Source organism: Hirundo rustica, chromosome 28 (genome assembly GCF_015227805.2).
Source record: "Hirundo rustica isolate bHirRus1 chromosome 28, bHirRus1.pri.v3, whole genome shotgun sequence".
NCBI classification, from domain to species: domain Eukaryota; kingdom Metazoa; phylum Chordata; class Aves; order Passeriformes; family Hirundinidae; genus Hirundo; species Hirundo rustica.
In genome coordinates, this window is record NC_053477.1 from 2,691,331 (window position 1) to 2,715,143 (window position 23,813).

Consider the following 23,813-nt stretch of genomic DNA (forward strand, 5'->3'; position numbering starts at 1 on the left):
ATGGGAGTGGTCACACACTGCCTGGGGCTCAGGTCACTCAGGAGTGAATGCAGGTACCTGTGAAATCCCTCCCTCTCGTCATTCCCAGGAAAAATAATTAATACTGGTTAAAATCATTACAAAAAACGTCATTTTATTTTCATGCATCTAAGGTAAAACACAGAGTATTTGTATAAAGAGGTAGATTAAAAAAAAAAAAAAAAGAAAAAAAAAAAGAAAACAGATTCTCCATTCTTTGTCACTTTTATTCAGTAGTTTGTTTGTTGTTTTTTTTTTTTTTTTTTCCTTATTATCTCTTATTTTTTTTTTTTTGGTGCCAGACATGGCAAGGAGTGATTACAGTCAACTGTTTATTAAAACATTTGTTGCAACACAGACCCCCTTTACCACTGACCCCAAACGGACCCATTTTATGTGCTTTATTTTGTTTATTTTTTTTTTTTTCCATACACCACCACCGAGGCGAGGTGGAGGGGGACGAAGGGGGAAAGGGGGAGTCCAGGAGGCCAGAAGGAGGAGGAATGCTACAAGCCACAGCAAGAATGAGCTGTATTTAATAAAAAAAGGGGGCCACGAATGATACAGTAATGAGGTTACACAATTAAATCCCATAGCATGATTGAAGGCTTTCCCTGTGTCTGACGTCATCACAATGGAAGGCATAAAAAGTGGAGTAAACTGATGTTGAGACAGTCCAGTCTAGTCCATTAGGCAAGATGGTGCAAGTAGTCATTTAAATTAAAAAGTGCCCTATCCTCACCTAAATGGCTAGCAGGCATGGAGACAACAGAGCCACAGAGCCTTCTCCGTGGAGCTATAAAAGTGTGTTGTCATATGGCACATTTTTAAACACTGGAAAGGGGTGCCATCATGGACCTCTCACTCGCTTTCGTTACAGGTACAAATGCTAGATTCAACTATTTCAACTATGCAGGAAGTGACTCTTCGGTTAGGAATGCCAACCCTAATTCATCTTGTCTTGAAATATATACAAGTTGTTTGTGGTAGCTACAGCAATGATGTTCTCCTTGGGGTGCCAGGCCGTGTGCAGGATCTTCTTGTTGAAGTCTAAGCTGTCGACACTGATCTCGTCCTTCTTCCTCTTGCCGCTGGCGCACACCTTGCGCGGCTTCAGCACCGTGCGCGGTTTGTTGTTCTCCCGCGACGCCTCCAAGGTGATGTCTCGCTTCGTGTTTCTGTCAAACATCCTGAAGAAGTTGTTGTAAGATCCTGTCATGACAATGCTGCACGGAGAGGGGGAAGGAAGAGAGAGGTCAGTGGGGAATTCCTTCTCCTTTTCAGCAAGCTGGAGGGTCCCAAGTCAGATGACGCAAAGGGAGAGGAGGTGGCCTCGCCCACACCTGCTACAGCTAAAGAGAAGCAGGTACTGCAATGTTTTATACATTTAAAAGCTCCCCAAAATACCCTTTTTCCTCCCCTGGGCGCTTTGAGGTATTTTGTTATCCATGCACCTCGAATGTCATTATTGAATTTGCTTTTCACACACACATGGGAGGGATCCAACAAACCCCAAACACGTCGGGTTTTTTGCAATGTGATTTTAGTGACACACCAGCTGTGTGGATTTAGGTACTAAGCAGCACATCTGGTTTGTGAGAATCCCTTAGAGCTCCTGATTCTGCATCCGCTGTTCAGTAAGGAAAAATAAATTTACAAGTGTCCCTGTCCTTCCTTTGCCTCAAAAAATACTCGAGCAGACAGATGCCAAATTAAAAAAAACCCCAATAAATAAAAAAGCACCAGGTCTGACAGGGAACCAATGAGCTGCTTTAAATGCACATAAGCAGTTAATGACATGATTGGCACAGAAGCCAGAGCTGTCCTGTGTTACTGGCACGTCTCCACCACAGCAAATCACTAAAAAGAAACATTCCTGCAAGGTTTCACCACGGCTTCCCCTCGAGGTCTGGGGCAGATTCTTACAGAGCTAATAATGGACACGTTAAAGTCCACTGAAATACTACAGCCTTGTCCAAAACCAGGTATTTGAGGTTCATTGCCCATTTTAAGAATAACTTGGAAAGATCTGAAGTGCACAGGGCTAAGAATTCCACTTGCCTGTCTGATCCGTTCCAACAGCATTCGAACTTGTCAAAAATGCAATCGTTCTCATACAGCGAGCAGAGTTTACTCCTGAGGTATTCGTGCACCTGGAAAAGAGGGACCAGAGAAACTGAGTGAGCATGGGGCTCACACACTGTCAAACAGCCTTCCCAGACTGTTCCAAAACCTGACACTGCTCACAAGAGCTCTTTCTTACAAAGAAAACAGCAATTTTCAGTGGCAGCTAAAAGCAGTTTATGAAAAGGGAATGTTTCACCTCCCGTTTTCTTCAAGAAATAACAGAGAACATAAAGACAGCCGAAGACTTGTCGCGGTTCTTGTGGCTGGAGATCACCTCTTCACCTCCCAGATTATTCCCACTGGGTAAGACGGAGGATTTTCAGCCCTAAACACAGGTTTGGGTTCTAACACCACCCTGCAAACACTGAGGTCTTTCAGTAGTAGGATTGTGGAATCCCCAAACCTCAGGGATGCTCTGCCTCAATCCACAAACAAAACTGGAGCTGCCACATCAAGACCATCACTAAGACTCAGCCTCCGTCCAGGTTTTTTAATTTCCAACCCAGGTGATTTTCACCCAATACCTGGTATGTTTCCACAGGTCTATTTTCCATATTTAAATCCCAGATCTTCACTGACAGATAATCTCTAGTCATCATATATCGACCACTATGGCTAAATTTGACATCAGATATGGAGGAGATGATTTCAGAGAAAAATGATCTGTTGCTAGGATCTTCCGGTTCTTCAAACACTGCAGGGAAACAACAGAGGCATTTCAAGAGGTAAGTTTGTGTCTCTTTGATACAAGACGCACCCAAATTACTTCAACATTGTCTCAATAAGCTTTCCACCTGTTCCATAAAATAACTTTCGAGGAGAAACATTTGTAATACAGTTGCCACACTCTCCTATTGTAGCAAGTCAAGGTCAGCCTGGTAAGAAGTGAATTATTTGTTCATAACTGATGCCTTGATTCACACACTCAAGATTTCCAGCATCAGACCAAATGGCCTTTAACCACCTGAACTCTGCAAAATTCCTGGTGTCTAAACAGACGCCGCTACTCTTTTTATTCACTATTTTTTACTCCAGAAAAACCTAATTTTAAGCTTTATTCAGATTTTAGGCTTTCGATCCGTGCAATATACCACAGGAATCCCACACCAATTCAGTGTTTGAGATAACCCAGCAGGGACCGTGCTCTGCGCTGCAGCACTCACGCTTTGAATGTCTGTCACAAAGGGCTGATGCCCTCATGTCACACAGGCGGATGGTGCCTTTACTGCTGCTGTAGACGAACGTGCTGCAGCTGTTGGGGTGGAACTCTGCGGCTGTGATCACCTCTGTCAGCTCCTCCATGTTGGCAGGCTTGATGTCTACAATATCTGCGGCAGCTCGTTAGGGAATCGCCTCCGGTGAAATGAGGTTTTTTTTCCCCCAAGGTGTTTTTTGGCATTTTTGTTTTAGAAAATGCTGCTCTCAGGGTTGTGGGACCCAGGTAAAGTTAAAATCAAGCCACACAATTTGTCTACAAAGCAATGTGGTAACATCACCTCCTGTATCAGTTTCGAGGTAATTCGTAACAGCAGCAAAAACCTGCTTCAGTTTTGCTCCACTCCAGCAGTGATTAATTCTGTGCTACAAATGATCTCCCAAGATTTTCATACAGAACTGGATTTTGCTTAAATTCTAATTATACTGCTACATTATAAAATGCTATTTTGTATTAAAAGCTTGACATAAGCGTGGCTGCTCCATCCCTGGAAGTGTCCAAGGCCAGCTTGGAGCAACGTGGGATAGTGGAAGGTGTCCTGCCCACCTGGATGAGCTTTAATATCCAAACCAAACCAAACCAAACCAAACCAAACCAAACCAAACCATTCCTCCTCCAGAAGAAAAAGCCCTTACAGTTACCAGGGAGAAATAACCAGGATTAATGGAGATTAATTCCCCGTATATATACTAAACACTTCTCATGAAAGGAAATAAAATCCACCGGTTTTCCCTGTTCCCATCCCACAGAACGAGGGCCAAAGGATACTGAAACTCCTGTCTGTGATCTCCAGGTGCCACAGGTTGATCCGCAGGTCGTCTGCAGACAGGTACGTCTCGTAGTCGCTGTTGATGGAGATGGAATTGATGTGATACGTGTGGGCATTGGCAAATATCCTGCGTGGGCTGGCCTCCACCATGAGGTCCATGGGCCTGAACACCGGCACCTGCAACGCACAGAGCGGGGCAGGGGTGAGATGCAAACCTCCCACAGCAGCACAGCCCTTCACCCTGCCCCGCTGGATGAAACAGCTTCAAAGTCGGCGTTTCTGCCACGTGGAATCACAGGAATGATCAAGTGAAGGATTGTTGGAGTCCAGGGCATTCCTTTGGCTGCCCTGGAGGGTCAGGGACCTGGGCAGGGGGGTTTGGGACCCCAGCCCAGAGCTCAGAGAGACACTGGTTTTGATTCCAGTCCATGGGAAAAACTTCCTACACTGAGAGAAGGTTTACAGGCCACAAGAATGTGAAAAATAGTAGTTTAGCTTATCACAGGGTGAGAAAATAGTAATTTTAGGTTCCTAGCATTGAAGTGAATGGGGACAAGATGGAGAATCTGGGGCGTTGTCTCCTTCTTCTTCTCCTTCTCCTTCCCTCACTCCATTGCTGCATTGACGTGGCACAAAGTAGTTAGTGAGGATTGGGTCAGAGTAGAGATGACCTTTTTAGTAATAGTGATAGACATTGGTAAGAAATAGTAAATAAGAAATACGTAGTAATTAGTATAAAAGATAAGGACAGCCCAGCTCGGGGGGAGACGTGAGGAATCCATGCAGCTGCGAACATCTTGTCGGACTCCGAGAAAATTGTAAGATAAGAAACAATAAATGAAGTATGCAACATTGAAAAATCTAAACCTGAGAACTCCGTCTCTTCCTTCGGCTCGGCTCGGAGCTGTGCAGGGGAGCAAAGGACCCTGAAACCACCTCAATGTCGGAGAAAGCCCCCGACATCAGATGTGATGGGGCAGCTCCTGCCAGAGCCGTGGGCTGGGAGAGGAGAAATCGGCTGGTTGGGAGCTACTCACCCGTAGTGTTGTAACTGTAGTAGGATCCCTATACCGGCCATCCTCCTCCTTTAAATTATAACCCTCGGGTCTTTTGTCCCTTTCACTGATTTTCCATAACTTTATTGTTTTATCTGCAATGAAACAGCCACAGTTTAAAAGGAGAGCTGTGGAGAGACACCAGGCATCGCTGCTGATGCCTTCGAACAAGACAAGGCCGCCCACGTGCACCAAAAAAAGACAAAAATGCTGCTTGGGGAAAAACAAGACAAGATAAAAAGCATTAAAAAAACCTCCTCCACAGTTTGTTCTTTTTATAAGAGTTAGAGCAAGTTTCAGTTAGGACAGGGATTGCTATGAATGATTAATGTAAGCTCTGACAGGACTCACACATGAAGGTCTCTGGGCTATAAAGCAACTAAATCCCCAAAAATCCACCCTGTGCTGTGGACACCTTTGCCCAGGAAAGCCACCAGAGCCACATCCCCAGATCCCTGCAGTTAAACCCTGCTCGATTCCAGCCTTTTGGAGAGGATTAGATCAAATCCTAAGAGCAAACCTACATAATAATGTGCCACGGTGTAAAATAAACTTACCATTTGTAGACAATAAAAACTGAGCAGCATTTTTCTGGGGTAACCACCTAATTTTGTTGATCTTCTCTTCGATTTCTAAACTTTTCAAGTAGTCAAACTCTGGTTCATGGCTTTGAAAGGTACTGTAAACATTGTATTCTCCCCTACTGTGAGACTGGGTTTTGTTCTGAAAAGAGAATTAAATGATCAAGACACGTATACAATGCACATCGGGGTACAACCTGCTTGATTTTCATGAGCCTGTCAACTAAATGAGATGAGCATCATCTCTGTCCCAAGAGATTTATTGAAGTTTCCAGTATTTTGGCCAAGAAAACATCAGAGAAGAGACAATTTATGCAGCAGCTTAAGTTTCCAGAAATTCCCCTTAGAATGTGACATCTCCAACAAGTCTTCACATTAACGCTGAGCATCTGAACAACCTAATATTTTGCCTGAATATTTTATTAAAAAAAAAACCCAACAAAACCACAACTTCTTTCATCTTTAATTTTTCCACCTTTGCTGTTTCAAGGGAATATTCCTTCCCCTGCACCACAGACACACGAATGGCAAATCTACTCTGTGAGTACATTCAGCTTTCCAGGCACACTATGGAAATCCCACACGGCACCTCTAAATTTATACCAGCAGCTCCACTATTCTGCCTTCTAATCTCCCAAGTTCCCTGAGAGCTTCTGAACTGCTTAAGCAGCTTTTTCTTCCTCATTCTAGAAGGGCAGAAAGCTCATCACCCGTGCTGAATACAGCTCTGGAATTAGAGCCACCCCTGCAGTCCAGGTGGGAATGTTTGCAAAACTGAAAAGCTTGCACAATTCCTCTTTCTTGAGCACCAAAATATTGCACTGCATGGACTGAACCTTGGATTTCATCCACTGAATGAGTGCAGAGAACTGGGTCCGTTTCTGGTGTAGGGCTCCCCACGTTTACCTGAAGTGGTTTCAAGGTGAATTTTGTGGTTTATTCCTGTCCCACCCACTCCAGAGGTTGCACCATCAGATGCCTTTGCTGTGATACGTTCCTGGGGCTGGGGACTTTGCTCCTTCCTTCTCTGCTGTCTCATGTCCATGGGCTCCTTTCATCCCTTAGTACCTCACCAAAACACATCTGATACAACCCTTGCTGGCCCACATTTGTCACATTCCTTGCATCATTTTCTCCTGCTTCATATCCCGAGAGCCAGCAGGAATTTTTACCCTTTAAAATAAGCTGGGAGCAGGGAAGGGATGAGGGGGCAAAATGCTTAAAAATTTGGCACCAGAGTTCTGTACCACACCTGTCCCTTACACTGCTTTTCACACTCTGGAGAATGGAAGGGACTTTGTTGTAAGCCTCAGTCAGAAAAAGTGAAGCTGGGTCACTGCATGGAACAGCTTGGAAAGGAAATTTACTGTGCTGTAGGAAATTTGCCTTAGGAAATCCAGGGAACTTTCCTTCAATTCCACACCCTAATGATTGAGGCTTAAATATTCCGTATATATTCTAGTAAAACTTTACAGGACCAGAATAACACATAAACCCAGCAATATGTGAAACCCATCCTTAGGATAAAACCCAAATTTGAACTCTCAATCTCATGGTGCTCAAAAGAAAAAAAAAAAAAAATATTCCAAACAAGGCGAGGTGTTGGCCCAAGTGCCTGATGTTCAATCCCAATTTAGGTAATTGCACTGTGCCCACGCAGATTCCTCCTCAGTTTCTGTGAGATGCAGTATTCACTTCCTGCCTGGCACCCAGCTGATGTCACTGGCTGCCACATTCCAGCCCGGAGGTGGCAGCAGTTTGGCAGTGGGTGAAGCCACACGGGTTTGCAGAGCTCTTCACTCAGCCCCCGTCAGGGTTTTTCTTCCTGCAGGTTTGGCCTGCAAAGCTCTCCAGTGCGGCGTGGCAGAAGGGGGCACAGAATTCCTAATAAAACACTTTATTTTATACACTTTCACATAGAAAACCCGCTCTAGATGGTTGTTTGTTGGAACAACCAACTACCAGTGTGTCAGGGAATCGAGTCCCTAAATATAAATCATTCCCTGAACACACAGAAGCCAAAAAACGCCAAAAAACCCCAATTCTGTGGAATTTCATCTGACAACCCAGGTGGTTCTTCCTGCCCCTGGATCCCAGCTCCTAAGAGTGTGAGCTTGGATTATGCTCCAAAAACCAAGGAGTCCTTTAAACACAGCTTGCCGTGAGCATGCTGCAACTTTAAGCTACACAAGAGGATTCTTAAAAGCATCACGCTACAACTCAAGGATTAAAAATAATAAAGAAATAAAAAGAAAAGGATAAAAAAGCCAGGAAACACCTCAGGAGCTGGTGCCAGGCAGCCCCACTAGATGTCCCCAGTGACCGAGGGGAGCTGCAGGCACCGGACCGTGCCTCGCCCACGGAGCAGCCCCCTGCTCTGGGAACCAGACTTCTCCAGCTTTGGGAGTTTTAAAATGGGAATTGAAGTAAAGAATTAACAAAAATCAGCAGTGAAACCTCCCTGAAATACATTCTAACCACAGCAGCTTCCAAGTACAGCCTCAGTTCAAATCAGGCACTGCAGCTCAGCTGCCCACTGCCACCGGGTAGAGCCTGAACACCATAAAAACAAGGAGAAAAGGAGAAAAAAGACCTCTGTGTGAGGATTCCGTGGTTTTACCTGGTTGGTACCAGAGTGGAAAAGGACATCTGAGGTCACAGTCACACACTTGCTTAAGGGCAACTTTTAATATCCCCAGCTACAGTGAAATCTGAAATCATCGTCACAGCCAGGAAGATTCATCATAAAAAAAAAACCCCAACTTCAGCTCCCTCAAGGGTCCTTTGTGTCCTACCCCTTTCTGGCTTTCACTTTCAACATTCTTGAGTACCACAGCCAAAGAGTGTTTAAAATAAATTTCTGTCAGTGTCACAGAGTTCTCATTAAATTTCAGTACTGTAATCACTTATCACACAGGAATGCACTTTGTGTAAAGGGTTTTATGAAAACATGCTCCTTGTCTTTAAAAAGGGAAGAGAAAGAACACGTAATAAAATGTAATTAGACAGCACTCACCTCCTGCTCCTGTTGAAAGATGACAACTCTCCCTCCCTTGTCTCCTGTTGCTAACAACTCTCCAGAATGGTTAAATTCTACTGTAGAAATTATATCCGCTGCAGAACAACAAAAATAAACCCCACTGATTAATCATTCTTCTAAATACCAAGTGGCCAAGAAAGCCACGACTAAAAAAAACCCCAAACCATTAAAAAAAAAATCATATTTTAGTTAAAAGGACATCTATAAAATGCAAGTAGAAGTTTCTTCCAAAAAGCAACGCTGTTTTTTTATGCTGTACATTTGAGAAGCATTTATGGATCACCATGGCAGAGGTACAAGCTCGGTGTTGGGCGTTGCTTTGTTCTTAAAGGTTTAATATCATCAACTTCTTTGATTTTTCTACTCTGACTCTAGATAACACAGACTGTACCTTCCTAGAGAAACTGTGTACATTTATTTTCTCGATTTTTCCTAATGCATGATTTAGATACAATCATTATCCATATGACCTCAAAGCACTTTTTTTTTTTTTTTAAGGACTCAGTACACATTTCATAACTTAAAGGCAAAAGGTATTGGGGGAGAAAAGTTCAGACATCAGTGTCTAAGGAAAAAACAGCTGCAGAAAATGAAGAAAAAACCTGAACAGTCTCCAAAAACCCGAGTATCTCCTCTGGATGAAGAAAGTTTACATTATCACAAGTGTTTCTATAGGGAGCGCTAAAATTAAATTGTGAATATACACTGACAAGAACTGTAATCCCAGTATCAAACTGAGCTGTTCATACGCCAGAAAAGACAAATTCCAACTTAAGTTCAAGCCACCCATTCACATTTCCAGAGATGCAAACACTCCTTGGACTCCCAAAATCATTGAATCAGAAGCCAAACCATTCTTGAAACACCAAATTGCAACACAACTCCATCAATCTCATTTTGGGAGTTCTACAAGTCTTGAGGCCATTTCACTGCCATGCCAGTCAGCTGGAGATAAACAGCATTTTCTGTAGGAAAATCCCATTTTTTCTCCATTGCATTCATAACATTTTAGAGTTAAAAAAGATCAATACCTGCCTGACTTAGAGCCGAACACCAGCTCCACAGAGTTTTGTGGTTTGTGTTATACAGCACAAACTGCCCTGGAGATCCCCCACCGACCTCCCAAACTATCTCCAGAGTCAAGGACAGAAATACAACCTCAGCCTGTACCTCACCGAGCCAGAATCCACATCTCACACAACGAAAACTTCAATTCCTGTGCTCAGCATTTCCCCCCCAGGAGGCAGCAGTTACTCCAGACAGTCATTCCTCTATTTGTGAGCAGGAATAAGTGATTTATCTCACATCTGTAAGGTTTAAGACGCACTGAGGTGCAGATATGGTGTTTAACAGGTGCCTCTCCCAGGTGAGCACGGAGATAACAAACGACTCATCGAGGTGCAGACCAAGCAATCCAGTTTTGACTTTTCCACACAATGCAAAGCACGTGGTTGTGCTCCTCCAAGAGGAAAAGGCCTTAAAAAGTTATCAATTAATCGAAGAAAAACACACTAACATCTCTCAGCACTGAGAAGCACACAGAATAATTACTATCGTGAAAAAACACAGACTTAACACTACGAGCTCTGACAGTCTTGAAACATCTGATAAGTAAATACAGGAAATTATCAGCAGTGCCCATGTATGTGGGAAGAGAAGAGCAAAGAAAAAACTGCCTCAGTTGTCTCCTATATCCATCTAAGAACAGATGGATAAATTAATCAAAACACTTGTTTGGTGAAAGTCATTGAAAAGTTTAGAACAGGCAGCAACAGCAGCCAGAAAAACCTTTAAATAAGGATAAAAATCTCTATTTTCCTAGATCTGACGATGCTAGATATTGTATTTACTAATAATACAAATCTCATATATAGCAGAAAGACGACCACTTTTCTGTAGATCCCAGATATTCTTGCTTTTTTGCATTTCTTTGAATCTTCAGGGGAATCCAAGCTGATACAGATCCCGCTCTATCACGGGCTCAAGTGCACAAACAAATTTTCAGCAGCCACATCCCACACCTCCAGGGAGTCCAGCAGGCTCAGGCAGTGGTGACAAGGTACTGAAAACCCTCCAGTGCCTGAGTGACACCATGCAGATCATTCCAAGTACTTGGATCAGTTTTAAATTAAACCCAAATATGTTCCTTAGCAGCAATTGCAATGGATAGATATTAATTTGTTTTAAAACTCAAGATACAACAATAAATCCAATGTGCCTTCCACAGTGTAATCTTGGACTGTCCCCTCTCCAAGGGCAAAAAAAAGGCGCTAAAAACATGGCAGAAAAAAGTGATTTCTGCTGAAGTAATCCCAAACCAGGGCCAATATACAGATTTTACAAATAAATCGGTACTAGAGAGCAAACAAGCAGTTGTAAAACCCAATAACCTGGTTTGGAATTCCACAATCCCATACCTTTGTCAAAGGAAGAGGCAGACACCAGGGCACTGCTGCTCACCTGGGTGGATTTAAAGGAGTTGGAGAAATGACAGAGAGAGCTTTTCATCCTCCCCAGTGCCTCAATTCATTTATAGATTCTCATCTGTGTTAACCAAAAACATGCACCCATCTTATCTTTTTTTCCAATAATTCGAATTCCCTGATGATTTCAGCCCTTCAGCACCACAACAGTTTCCCCAGCCTGTGCTGTTCTCCCTGCTCTCCCTAGGTGGGAGCCTGCAAACACAGAGGTGCTCCTGCTGGCCAAGCTCTGGGAAATGATCCCTTCCCAGGGCCAGGAGCACTCGGGAGGGATGCTTAAGGGAGAAGCAGATGTGACGGCTGCTGGAAATAGGATAAATTTCAGTGCCCTCTGCTTCCAGCACAGTGCCAGAGGTAAAGAAGCCAAAGTCCCCCGAGGCCACAGCGTTCTCTGCTGTCACACCGTGCCCTGGAGATCACATCTGTCCTCTCCAGCATCTCAGCACATCTCTGACACCAAGACTCCAGTGCTGGGGGTGTCAAACGCTGCGTGGCAGCATCAGCCACGAGAGATGAAGACAAGGTTGTGACAAAGATAAAAATCATGACAGTGAGGTACACCTGCATTCCTGCAGGGCACCTGAAATACCAGAACCAAGTCAACCAGGCTTCTCATTCTTGCACAACTCGGGACAAAGAGTTCAGAGGTTATTACATCATTTACAAGTATTTCTCTGCACTGATCCATACCTTTGTCCTTTCAATATCCCTTCACAGACACTTACTGTTGTGGAAACACTTCTGAGATTGCTAAATGCTTTCAGAGAATGTTATTTAGTGACCTGAAAGCAAAGGGGTGGTGGGGTGGGAATCAACTACACGACCCGAAATCCATTTATGAATGAAAATGTTCTGCAAAACACTGTGGAAATGCAGAGGTGCTGCACAGTTGTATCCCCACCTCAGAGATATAAAACTCCACAGTCAAACTGAGCCACTGATCACAAAAATCTCAAATAAAGAGAGGTTGGGACCCATCATCAGCACATGGAGACAGAGCAGAGTCTGCTTCCCCCAGAGCCATCCAAAGCTCCCTACAGCTCTCCCAGATCCAGCAGCTACAACCTGGCCAAGCTTTCCTGTCCTTCTGCACATCATCTTCATTTTCACAATTTGCTTTAAGCTTCAATGAGACATCTTCACTTTTCAAGCGCTCCAACAAAAATCAAAACCAGCAGCAAGATCTGGACACTTGACTGGAGTCAAGCAGGACTAAATTCTTCCATGCTAGACATGGAGACAGGAACCAAAAAACCCCAAATAATCAAAACAAGGTGTTTGGCTTTGACAGGGAATAGGCAAAGGATAAAACATTTCAAAGCTTCAGGTTAGGCCTGTGCACCAGAAAGAGAATCAGAACCAGTTCAAACTAAAGAAGAATAATAAAGGAAATCCAAGAGATCTGAAATGCCTTTTCCCCGTTAAAAGCAGTGTTTGGAACAAGAAAAACTCAGTGACAAATACCTAAAAACACTTTCACACTTTGGAGGCCTTCCACACGTTGCAGTGAATGCAGAACGTGTGCACTGGCACCATCAAGTTTTCTGAAAACTTTAAAGAAAGGATTGTGATGAAATTTTACCTCTGTCCAAATGTCTACGGAAAAAGGAAATAAAGCAGCTTCATCAAACCAAACCAGCAGAAGAAAACTGCAATGACTTCATGCCAGAAGGCCCAGCGCAAACCTGAACAGCAATTCTGTATTCAATTTGTTTCCAATAATAGAATAAAGGGGATTTTATTAGTAGAGAAGAGGCTATCTATTTTAATGTTCCATGAACTTTATATAAACTCTGCTTAGGAAACATGCTTGGTAGGCAAAACATGTCACCTACTCTGCAGCAGCGAGTCAATCACGGCAGGAACAAAGGGAGGCTTTATTTCACCAGACCCAAAAGGTCTCTGTGCAAGTTTTTACAATCACGTTGATCTGCTGCCTAAGCAGAGAGCAAGTAAATCAGTGTTTACACAAGTGGAGCAATCTCCTGATGTTTCCAAGGTCTGAACAAAGAATTGTAGCATTTAAAGAAGCATTTGAAAATTATTTGGAAAGTATTGTTTATAAACCTTCCCAGTGGCTCAAAACACTGGTTCTGGAAAAGGAGCAACTCAAAAAAATCTCATCCCTGAAGCAGAGCAGATTATTTAGACGTTGGCAATTCTGTCCTGGGGAGTGAAAACTGAACTCACTGACCTATTGTGGAAACCACTTCCTCAGTTAATCAGCCTGGAATTTTCATCAAACTAAACACTGATCAATCAGTCCAAGGATACTTCAGAAACTGTCTCAAAAGGAAAACATTAAGAAACCAACTTCTAGGATTAGTATTAAAATCCACAGAAGCTCAGCCTCAAACTGAGGAAGCAGCAGAGATAAAGACAGTGAAATATTTAAATTTGACGCACAATTGCTGAACATACCTCAGCCATTCTTCCTAGACAGAGCAAGAGTATCTGCCCAGGAGAACCTGCAGATTTAAGTGTGTGGAAACCACTTGTGGGGTTTGGTTCTTTCCAATCCAGGGCGAGGCAAAACCTCCCTGCCTCAAACTGCTGACCAGCTGCAACTTCCAGAAACTCCAGCTCAAGTCACAGCTAATGACAGAAATTTGTAGCTTTTGATTGGACTGTCTTGTTTCCAGTAATGGTTTTGTTTTGGTGTTATGTACTTCATCATCGGGAAAAGAAACCCAAACAAACACTGAAAGACACTGGAGAGAAAACAAAAGCTCTTCCAAGGCTTCAAATATTTTAAGCAGCTCCACAATGCACTGAGTCATCCCACCAGCACCCCATTGTTTGTGATTTGGATTTACTACTCCATCCAGAGTCCTGCTACATTGTGTATTTATCTCTGAAGGTAGATAGGGAGGTGTTAATCCCAAAGTGAGCAGGAAGGCTGTTTAAACAAGATTAAGGCAGGGTGACCACACATCTGTGTGCAGGGGAGAGCTCCCGACACAGGGCACCACAACTGCGCAGCCCAGGAAAAGAGCGAGAGCAAAACGCCACGCACTGTTTACTGCTGGTGGTATAAAAGAAAACATTCCAGCCTCATCCCTAATTTATGTCTGTGGAGAGGGGGAAGGGAGCACAAGGATTGTGTGCTCTAAAGTCACCATGACCAGTTTTACTATTGACTTCGTTTCCCTCTTCTTCATTCACTTGCAGGAGTGATTCCCTGCATTCATTCCATCTCCCTGAGGTGACTAGGCAACAAATCCAAAGGCAGCTGGGAGAAGGCATTCCTACTGTTCAATTTACTGCTTGAGACTCCTTCCAGAAGTCCTTTAAATAGATCTCTTCTCCACTAGAGAGGGCATTAAAAATATATTAATTCCTTAAAATGATGGGGACGGGAAGAAACGCATGTAGAAATAAGAGAAGCCAGCAAGGGGTTATTGCCCCCGTGGGCAAAAATCCTCCCTCTGTGCTCCCAGAGCCAGCTGGTTCCTTGTTCTGTCCCAAGTAGCAGCTCTGGAATTTTGCAGCACACAAAGCTGCCCTCCTTCCCAGGGAGGGGAATTTGTCTGATGGCCAACTCGCTTCCCAGGGCTGCTGGCCCTGCCGGGGCAGACACAGACACACAGACACACAGACACACCTCGGGAGCCCAGGGAGCAGCTCCAGCAGTCATCAGGCTGGCTTGTGTAAACCTGGGAGCTGCTCAGAGATGAGGGAGATTTACAGAGTGTTCCCTGGCCTGCACATTCACTCCAAGTGAGTGAACTCACTGGAGCAGCCCTGGGAGGTTGAAAATTAAAAACATGGCCCTGACGAAGTCGTTGTTTTCCTGCTGAAGCTGAAAGCATTTTGTGCTGTTTGGGGAAGCTGAACTCCAGGGCTGAGACCATCCCAGTCCTATTTACATCCCTACCCACGTGTGGCACACGCAAGATACCAGTGGCCAAGCAGGGAATACACCTAGGACCTCACAGCATAAATTACTCACCTAAGTAAAATAATCAAATATAAACCCTGTCAAGCAGGTCTAAACCACCATAACTTCGCTGCAATTTCCTGGACTCCTCTATATTCCCATTTATTTTCCTTAATTCACCCTTTCCTCTTGCTTTCCTTCCCCAGCTTTGCCAGTCTTGGAGAAAAGATACACTAGGGAAGTTCTCATTCAACAAGTTGAACTTTGGATTAGAAAGCCAGAGTGATTCACTCATTATTATTACTACCACACATTTAATTTTTAACTTTTTATTTAGCTCCCTAAAATGAAACTTTGATGCTGCTTGATGAAGCTTTTCCTGTTAATTCCTAGGTCTCATTAGCACACCCCAGGCCTGCCCTGCTCACTGTGGGCTCCCAGGTAAGCAGGGCTCAGAGTTTGCCACATCCCCCCGAGATCACTCTCTGTGCTGTCAAATCCGTACCAGCAATGAATGAGAACACTCCGTTATCACCAGCCTTCAGAAGCAGGAGCTGGAATTAAGGCACTTTTCTTTTTTTAATGGGAGGAGGAACTGGAAGCAAGGGAAAGAACCCGTACTCCAAGACTCCACAGGATATATTGATTAGGATGGCTTCGAACTCACAGCTGCATTTGTAACACTTAGATACTCTGGAGACAATACTCAAGTACAAAACAAAGTTATTCTAGTGGTTTTGTAAATTCATGCAAATAACTTTTGCTAAGCCTCATGGCTTCCTAGAAAACACAACAACAAACTTCCCTCCCCTCCCACAGCAGCAGCAGCGGCGGCACCAGCCCTAATCTTGTTGCCATGATTTTATGTCAGGCCAGTAATGCTGCTCCTAAATAGCTTTACTGTGCTCAGAGCAGAACAACTCCAAATCCATCTGTCCCGTGCGCCAGAAGCTGCTCCTCCCTGCAAAGCCAGAGTGAGAGGATCCTGCAGAGAACAGGATTGTCACAGAACTGACTCCAAAGCTTCTACAGGTTGGGAGAGGAATAAATACGTAGATCGAGTGTTTTACAAAGTAATAGTAAAGCAGAGAACAGAATAACATCTGTGAGTCTCTCATCTGGAACAGCAGCTTCTCCTGCATCCAGAAATCTTCATGTGATCTCGAGTTAACTGTGGCATCCAAGTGACACCCTCATTTAAACAGAATTCATAGAAAGCACAGCCCATGGCCAATATTACAATCCACTAAGGCTGGAGAGGCAGCAGCACACGGAATATTTTAACTCCTGTGCCTCACTTGGGTGACTGCTTCAACATCTCCACTCAGGGTACATTTCCACCATCAAATGTACCATTATTTTTCCCCAGAGTCCATTTTTGGACCAAGGCAAGAGACCAGCAAAGAACTGTGCAAACCCAGTAAAGCTCAGAAGGAGCAGAAATCACTACAGGAAACACTAACAATCATCTTCATCACCTCAAACTTCTGTGAGCAATGGCAACGCATTTCATTTCTGTTAAACAATTTGTATTTTGCTATGCTAACAGATCTCACGGAGACTGAGCTGAAGGCATCAGATGAGACAATTTGCTGTGGGGGAAAGCAAGGAACACACTCGGGAGCAAGCACATCTCCAGCTAGCACAGCTGGATTTGCAAAGGCCATGGAGCCCAAAATGCCAATTAACTGCATTTCTGTGTGCAGAGTCCCCACGAGCTTCCATCTAAAACAAGGCCAGAATCTGGCTTTGCTAGAACAGAAAGAAAACCGATTTACAGCTCTGCCTTCCTGTCTCCATTTATAGTAGGAAACTCAAGTCTCCAGTACACAGGACTCCCAAGACACCTGTGGTGGCAGGGAAAAACAGGGATGACAAACAGCAGCAAGTCAAAGCACTCTGAAAACAGATGTGTCAGATGCTGATGTGTCCCTGCTTCCCACCACTGAAAATGACACAAAATTGCCCTGAAATTTTATCTTTGTTGAAAGGAAAGCATTCACACTGAAAAATAATACCAAGAACTCTGAGAAGGCAAGTTTACACCTTAAATTGATTTAAAACTGTCATCCACTGTGCAATACCTGTACCATGATCACTGGCACCACTGGGCTGTAAGTTTTATTTCTGTAACTCACACCAACTTCACTGCAAACCAACAGAAGAAAGAAACTCTGTGAGGTCAGGATTTGTTAGCAGGAAACAGTCCTGAACTGGCCCCTTGAAACCATTTCATCTGATGAGAGAATTAAATAGTTTTGGGGTTTTTAACCCCAAATAAGTTTTTATTAGTAAGTGTTTCAAAAATTACTGTGAAAAATCCTCTCCTGTTAAAACTCTCAACAAGAGCAGACAGAAGAATGCTCTCTCTATACAAACAAATGCAAAGCTGTTTGGTTTCTGGATAGAAACCATTAATCCTCCTCACGCTGATTAATGACTTTCTATTTTTAAACTTTTAAGATATGACTGGGGTTCCTTTCAGAACACATGCCCAGGAGATCAAGAGGTAAATTCTCTCCTTCCACCAAAAGAGTATCAGCTGAATGAATTTAGTTCAAAAGATGCTGCAAAGCAGAGTTCCCAGTACCTGCCTTGTCCCAAGGCTGGACATGATCTAGTTGCGAGAACAGAGGAAGACACAAGCAGCCTGATCACACGCAGAGAAGCAGGAAAATAAATACATTTACAACAGACCAGACAAATAAACACCCCAAAAAACCTCCTGCTGACTGGGCTGCACACACCCAGGCACTGCAGATTTACCAGGTAAAGCTCAACCTGGCTCCAGCAGGAGCTGATGTGAAAAACGTGAATCAGCAACAGGAGCTGTGCCCTCGCTGCAGTTCCCAAGTCCTTTGGGAGCTGCCTCCCCCTCTGAGGGTGCACTTCAAATGCACACCCAAGGTGAGCCACCCTACAGTCCTTCCCACCCTGGAACTGAGCAGGTGTGTGCCTGAAGCTTCTTCCAGAGCTCCCCAGCTCTGGGAGACTGCTGCTGTCCCAGTGACTCCACAGGAACACTGCTGCAAAGTGGGGACCTTACCAGCTCATGACAGAGCCATTTTTCAACTCAACACGAGCTGCATCAGCCTGAAAATACTCCAAACTCAATAATAAGGGATTATTTAATACCTGACAAGAATTCCCTGGGGGCTCTGAAGGCATCCTCTGCCTGGAAACCACAAACAGCAGTTGAAGCCCTCTGTGAAAGGCAGCTCAACCTCGACGAGCTGAGGCACCACTCCAATATTTCACTTTATTCTCATAGTTTTCAGTCTTTGCAAGAGGCCTTGAAGCTTTCAGTTGAGGAATAAACATGATTAGGATTAAGTCAATTCCCCCATTTAAACCTTCATTACACAGGTGTAGAGTTTTTCCCCTCAAAGAATATCCTAAATAAAGTGTTCAAACAGGGGATTCCACCTCACATTATTAGGGCTGCAAACACATTTAGGAAGATAACAGAGACACACAGGGAACGTTTTGTTGGGGACAAAGAGCAAGTGATGAGCATTTAGTTCCCATCTCTTAATAACCACGCTTCCCAAACTCAAATATTCCCTCAAATATGACAGGAAGTGCCTATTTGCTTTTCCTATTCATACTAATTCAGGTCTATTGTTGGCTGAAACAAAGGTCTTTCAACCTGCATCAAGCGTTCCCAGGACATTTGACACCAGTTTATTAATATCATAAACAGGAGAGGCCTGAGTGGCAGAAATCCAGCCCTGCTCCTGGTGCCCAGCTGAAGTCACCTCAGAAAGGAGGGTGAGTGTCTCAGTTTGTGGAACTCCAACATTTAGCCAGGAATGAGCAGTTGAAGGTCACAGCGTCTCCCTGAGCCTCTTCTTTGCAGCTACTGTAATATTACAGAGCAAGAATAATTATTTTTAAAGGGCTCAATCTGTCCCTGAGCTTTCCTCCTGCCAAGCAGAATTGTTCTGCTTTTAAACTAAAAAGTAATCAATGGTAAATCCAGCATTTTGGCATTTTTAAATGCCAGGCACCTGTTTGATGGAAGAGCTGCCATGAGGTTCAGTTTCCTAACATCACAAAATTCAGCTGCTGAGAGCTTCCAGCTCCTGAAGCTTAAATCTATTTTCAGAGGGGGAAGAGGGGAAAAAAGAGTGGCCCTCCTACTGAGGATGTGTCACACTCCGTGTTGCATCAATCCCCTTTCAATTACAGTGAAAACTCCTCCTCACTCACAGTCTAGGATTACCAAAAAAAGACTGGGAACAGAAGTTATCCAGAGGTTGGATAACACCACAGTTGGATGCAAGGCACCCTTGAGTTTGATAGGAAAAGAAATAACAGACACTAAAAATAGATAAAATACCCTACACCTAAGCATCATCTGTGTTAAAAACTGAAATGTGTTATAATTCTTAATTTTGATTCATAACATCATCTGCCATAAAGATCCATCTGACACCCCGGGTGCCAGGCCTGACTTTGCTCGTGCCCTGCTGCCATCTCAGGCCACGCTAATTACAATTAACCTGCAGAAATTGTGTCGCTGTTTTGATGCAAAGCAGCCCAGAATCTTGAGCTCCCATCAAGTGCCACAAAATTCTGGGAACCAACCAAGTTTTTAACAGCCCACAAGAGTCACAGAATCAAACCTTCCTTAAATGCGCTGAAAAAAATGAGCATACACATGTTCTTTGGTGCTGCAGCAATAAAACTCCACCTAAAAGCAAATTTCTTTTATTCCCCAAGTGAAATATTTGCTAAAAGGTAAGAATATGAAATCTGTGGTTTGTTTGAAGGGGGACTGGCAGTGTCAGGGTACTCTGCTTCTAGTTTTGAATACAGATAAAACATCAGGTATTACTGCAACAGACATAACTTGGCTAAATTACACAAGAAAGAACTTCCTTTCCTTGGAATTTTCCCATTTCTACCACACATTATCCCTTTAAATAAAGTAGCTGCTCTAATCCATACCAGTTCTAGTTCTTTCAGAAACACTTTCAGCCACCAAAACCTGCAGTGATTCCTGAGACAAAGATGACAGAATGGTTTAGTTATATTTGTGTTGTGCAGAATTGAGTTTGGGAGTTACTCATCATTTCTGTCCTTTGTACAACTGCATTCAGATCATACACATCTAATTATAGGGGAACAAAATTAACTCCAGCAGGAACCAACTTCATGCCCACAATTGCTTCATCTGAGATCCCCTCAGGTGCCTGAACATTCTGTCACTATCACTCACAGAACTGGGACTTGTTGAGCAATAGGAGGAGAATTGAGACAAAAAACCCCTTATAAATAACAGATTTGATTATTTCTCCTCTAACACAGCATCTGCCTGGTTTTAATACTCCGGTACATTACTCTTTCCAACATCTTTTCTGCCTGCAGAGCTTTAACTTACAACCTATCATTAATAAAGCTGCAGCAAAACTGCATATCTAACTTCCAAGAGGGTAACAACTCAATTTTAGCATTGCTGAAAACAAAAATTCACGTTTACTGATTTTCCAGAATAAACTTCATGCTGAAACAAAAAAATTAAATGTCTATTTCTGACATTTGTGAGCTGACCTGGAGATAAAGCACATCCTAGGAATCTACAAAGATTCAGGAGACCTCAGCTCCATCTCAGGCCACCACTCCCTGGAAATGCACAGAGCTAAGTCACAGTTCATTCTCTCAAGGCTCCTCAGGGTTCATCCATAATGCTCACACGACCATAATTCTCCTTTGAAATGCAAGTTGTACAGAGGATGAGGATTCCCCAAAATGCATTAAAAGTATTTGGCTGAGTCCTATGGAAGCTTTATTTCTTCTCCCTGTGATAAATACGTTGGTAATGTTCCTGTTTTGCAAACCCAGGCTAATAACCCCTCGGTAGCAGAAGTGCTTTGCTGGAGTGCAGAGCTGCTTAATTTAGACCTCCAGTTTCTTAGGGAGCTGCTCTCAATGTGCCTACAAGGAATGAAAAAGAACGTTCATGAAATAAAATAAAAAAACGTGAACAAGCTCAGAAATACCAACCTAGGCCTTCAAAAAGAAAAGGTGTCAGCAGTTAAACTGTTCTTCCCACCAAGAAAGATGGAGAGGGCCTGGAGGGACAGGACGAGAGGGAATGGGGTCAAACTGAAAGAGAGTAGGTCAAGATGGGATATTGGGAATAAATTCCTCTCTGTGAGGGTGGGGAGGGGCTGGGATGGAATTCCCAGAGCAGCAGTGGCTGCCCCTGGATCCCTGGCAGTGCCCAAGGCCAGGCTGGGGCACCCTGGGACAGTGGAGGTGTCCCTGCCATGGCAGGGGTGGCTCTGGATGGGATTTAAGATCCCTTCCAACCCAACCCATTCCAGGATTCTGTGACTCCCCAGCTATGAGCACAAAGTCTCAGAGCTCTGTCCGAGGCGATTTCCAGTGCAGCCCTGTGTGCACCCCACACACACAGGGCAGGTGTTCCTTCACCAGAGGTGACTCCACACATCCCCAAGGCTCGGGGTGGTGCAGATCTCAGATCCTTCTGAGCCTGCTCGGTGGCCACAGCTGAAGGTTTTTAATAAACATCCAGCAGGAGCAGTAGGTGCAGCTGAGAGGTTTACATGGAGAGAACGTCCTAACGAGCTCCTGTGGGGCTGCTCTCTTGCTCCCAGCCTCACTCCCTTTGACAGCTGATAAATGCATTTTGCTACGATAACCGGGGGCTGGGGACACTCCAGAGTCCCCACTCTGAGCAGGGAGTGCTCAAATGCCAAAGTTATTTTTGTGCTCTTCCATTGTTTTTAAAAGGGGATTTCTTCTGTCTTCGGAAAAAAAGTTTATGAGCAACAGGACCAGGCAAACACAGAAGTATTTATTCACCTCTTTTCTAATTCACAGAGTGTTTACAAGTTACTCCTCAAGAATACAAATTACTCAAGACAGCTTACAGCAATTATAACTGAATAGTCTATAAAATATTATTGTATTACTTATTCAAGTGGGTGTTTACCTAAACAGCACTGGAAAATATAGCCCATTTCCTAGTGCAGCATAAATTCACACTACAAACATCCATTCGGTATAAATTTTGGATGTCTGTTCATGGAAAGAATAAATAAGATCAATTTCAGGTTGTATTTATTTGAATGTTACCTAATGCTTAGTCATTATCTAATAGCTTTTATTAAAAAAAAAATCCAGAAAGAAAATCTACTTCCATCTGCTTATGATTATTAATTTTTATTATCCTTTTTCCCCCTATGCTCAAGACAGATGATTTGTGGGATCAGTTTGACTGGCAATTATCTACTTTTTAATTCCTGCTGACAGCCCCCACATAACCCTATCAAAAAATTCCTCACATCCACCACAGTATCTACCCTGAAGTACACACTAATAAGAGGCTAAACAGTCCCACAGCAGACCTTACTTCAGATCTTTGCAGGGTTTGTTTGTGTTCCCAAGTAGTACAGAGCTATTTATGGAAAAATCTCTGCTGGAATCACAGCCAGAATTTCAATAGGCTGCACGGCACAGTGCAGCCAGGGGTTGCTGTTCTGTTTGCAAATAACAATATATTTGGAAATAACATACTGGGCCATTGTTCTGCACGTAGAGAAAAGAAGCCTTCAGGCAATGCCTTTCTTGTCACTGAGAAAGCTACAGACAGAGCTCTGCAAAAGCTTCGTTCTCTCATTTTTGCTGAAGCCAGTCCAAAACACACACTGCAGGTTAATATTTAGTAATAGTATCATTAAAGAAAAATATAATCCTTTGGCAATGCCCTTTCAAAATTAGAACTCTGTGACTCGATGCACATCCCTGTTGTTGTATCAAAAACACAAACTCCTCAAAACTACCCTGCTGCTTCAGGCTCTTCTGACACATTCTTTGACCAAAAGATTTGTTTCAGGTGCAAAGCTCAGGCCAAACATTTGGAGGCTTTTCATCTTGGTGTGTAGAACGCAGGAGGCCGTTGTGGCCCAGACAATGCACCAAGTGCCTCCTTCTAAGCGGGGAAAATGCAATCAGAATTTCCTCCTGCCTACCAGAAAGGCAGGGAGGGAGGGCAGGAGGAAGGGCCAGGCTCCAGCTGGATTTCAGGCAGCCTGCCGGGGAGCACAGGGCCTGTGAAGGTCACAAGTACAACTGAAGTTTCCAGCAGAGATAAATACACAGCTCTGTGAAGTGACTGGAGAATCAAAATTTCTGATTACTGCCCTCACTCTGGTCACTCACTTTTAAGACCTAATGTATCTTTAGTGGCACTTGGAACCTTAAAGAAAATCTCCCTTTGCCCAGTGGCATTTTCTTCCCGCACCTTGGCAAGTGTTTTCCTGTGTTTCTATTCTGGCCCAAGCAGACATACCTCAGCTTCTTTAAAAAAAAAAAAAAAAAAAAATCATTATTAAACAGAAGCCAATGCTAATTTCTGGCCTGGACTTTGAGATTCCTAACACATGGAATCTTGACAACTCCAAGGCATATTTATAACACCTCTTAAAATGATATATATAGTCTACTAATCTGAGCAAAATGCCAACATTTATTTTTAAGTGTTTGTTTCAAATGTCTGTTTATAGACCGGGACCTTTTCTGTGGGTTTCGGAAGAGTTGCATAACAGATATTTGAATATATATATAATTTTTTATATATATTGTACATATAAAAAGATAGAGGGTATTTTGG

General features: G+C 43.5%; 1 protein-coding gene across 2 annotated transcripts in view; it reads right to left on the minus strand.

The window, feature by feature from the left end:
• Positions 1-227: 227 nt before the first annotated feature.
• PPP2R2A (protein phosphatase 2 regulatory subunit Balpha) overlaps positions 228-23,813 on the minus strand; it is a 36,154-nt gene continuing 12,568 nt past the window's right edge. For both annotated transcript variants that reach the window (XM_040087644.1, XM_040087642.1), the window contains exons 3-10: positions 8,783-8,880; positions 5,743-5,908; positions 5,168-5,280; positions 4,130-4,307; positions 3,309-3,473; positions 2,670-2,839; positions 2,080-2,171; positions 228-1,244 (exon numbers count right to left, since the gene is read on the minus strand). In XM_040087644.1, coding sequence (XP_039943578.1) covers positions 965-1,244; positions 2,080-2,171; positions 2,670-2,839; positions 3,309-3,473; positions 4,130-4,307; positions 5,168-5,280; positions 5,743-5,908; positions 8,783-8,880 — 1,262 coding nt within the window. In that variant the 3' untranslated portion in view covers positions 228-964. The remainder of the gene's footprint in view (positions 1,245-2,079; positions 2,172-2,669; positions 2,840-3,308; positions 3,474-4,129; positions 4,308-5,167; positions 5,281-5,742; positions 5,909-8,782; positions 8,881-23,813) is intronic.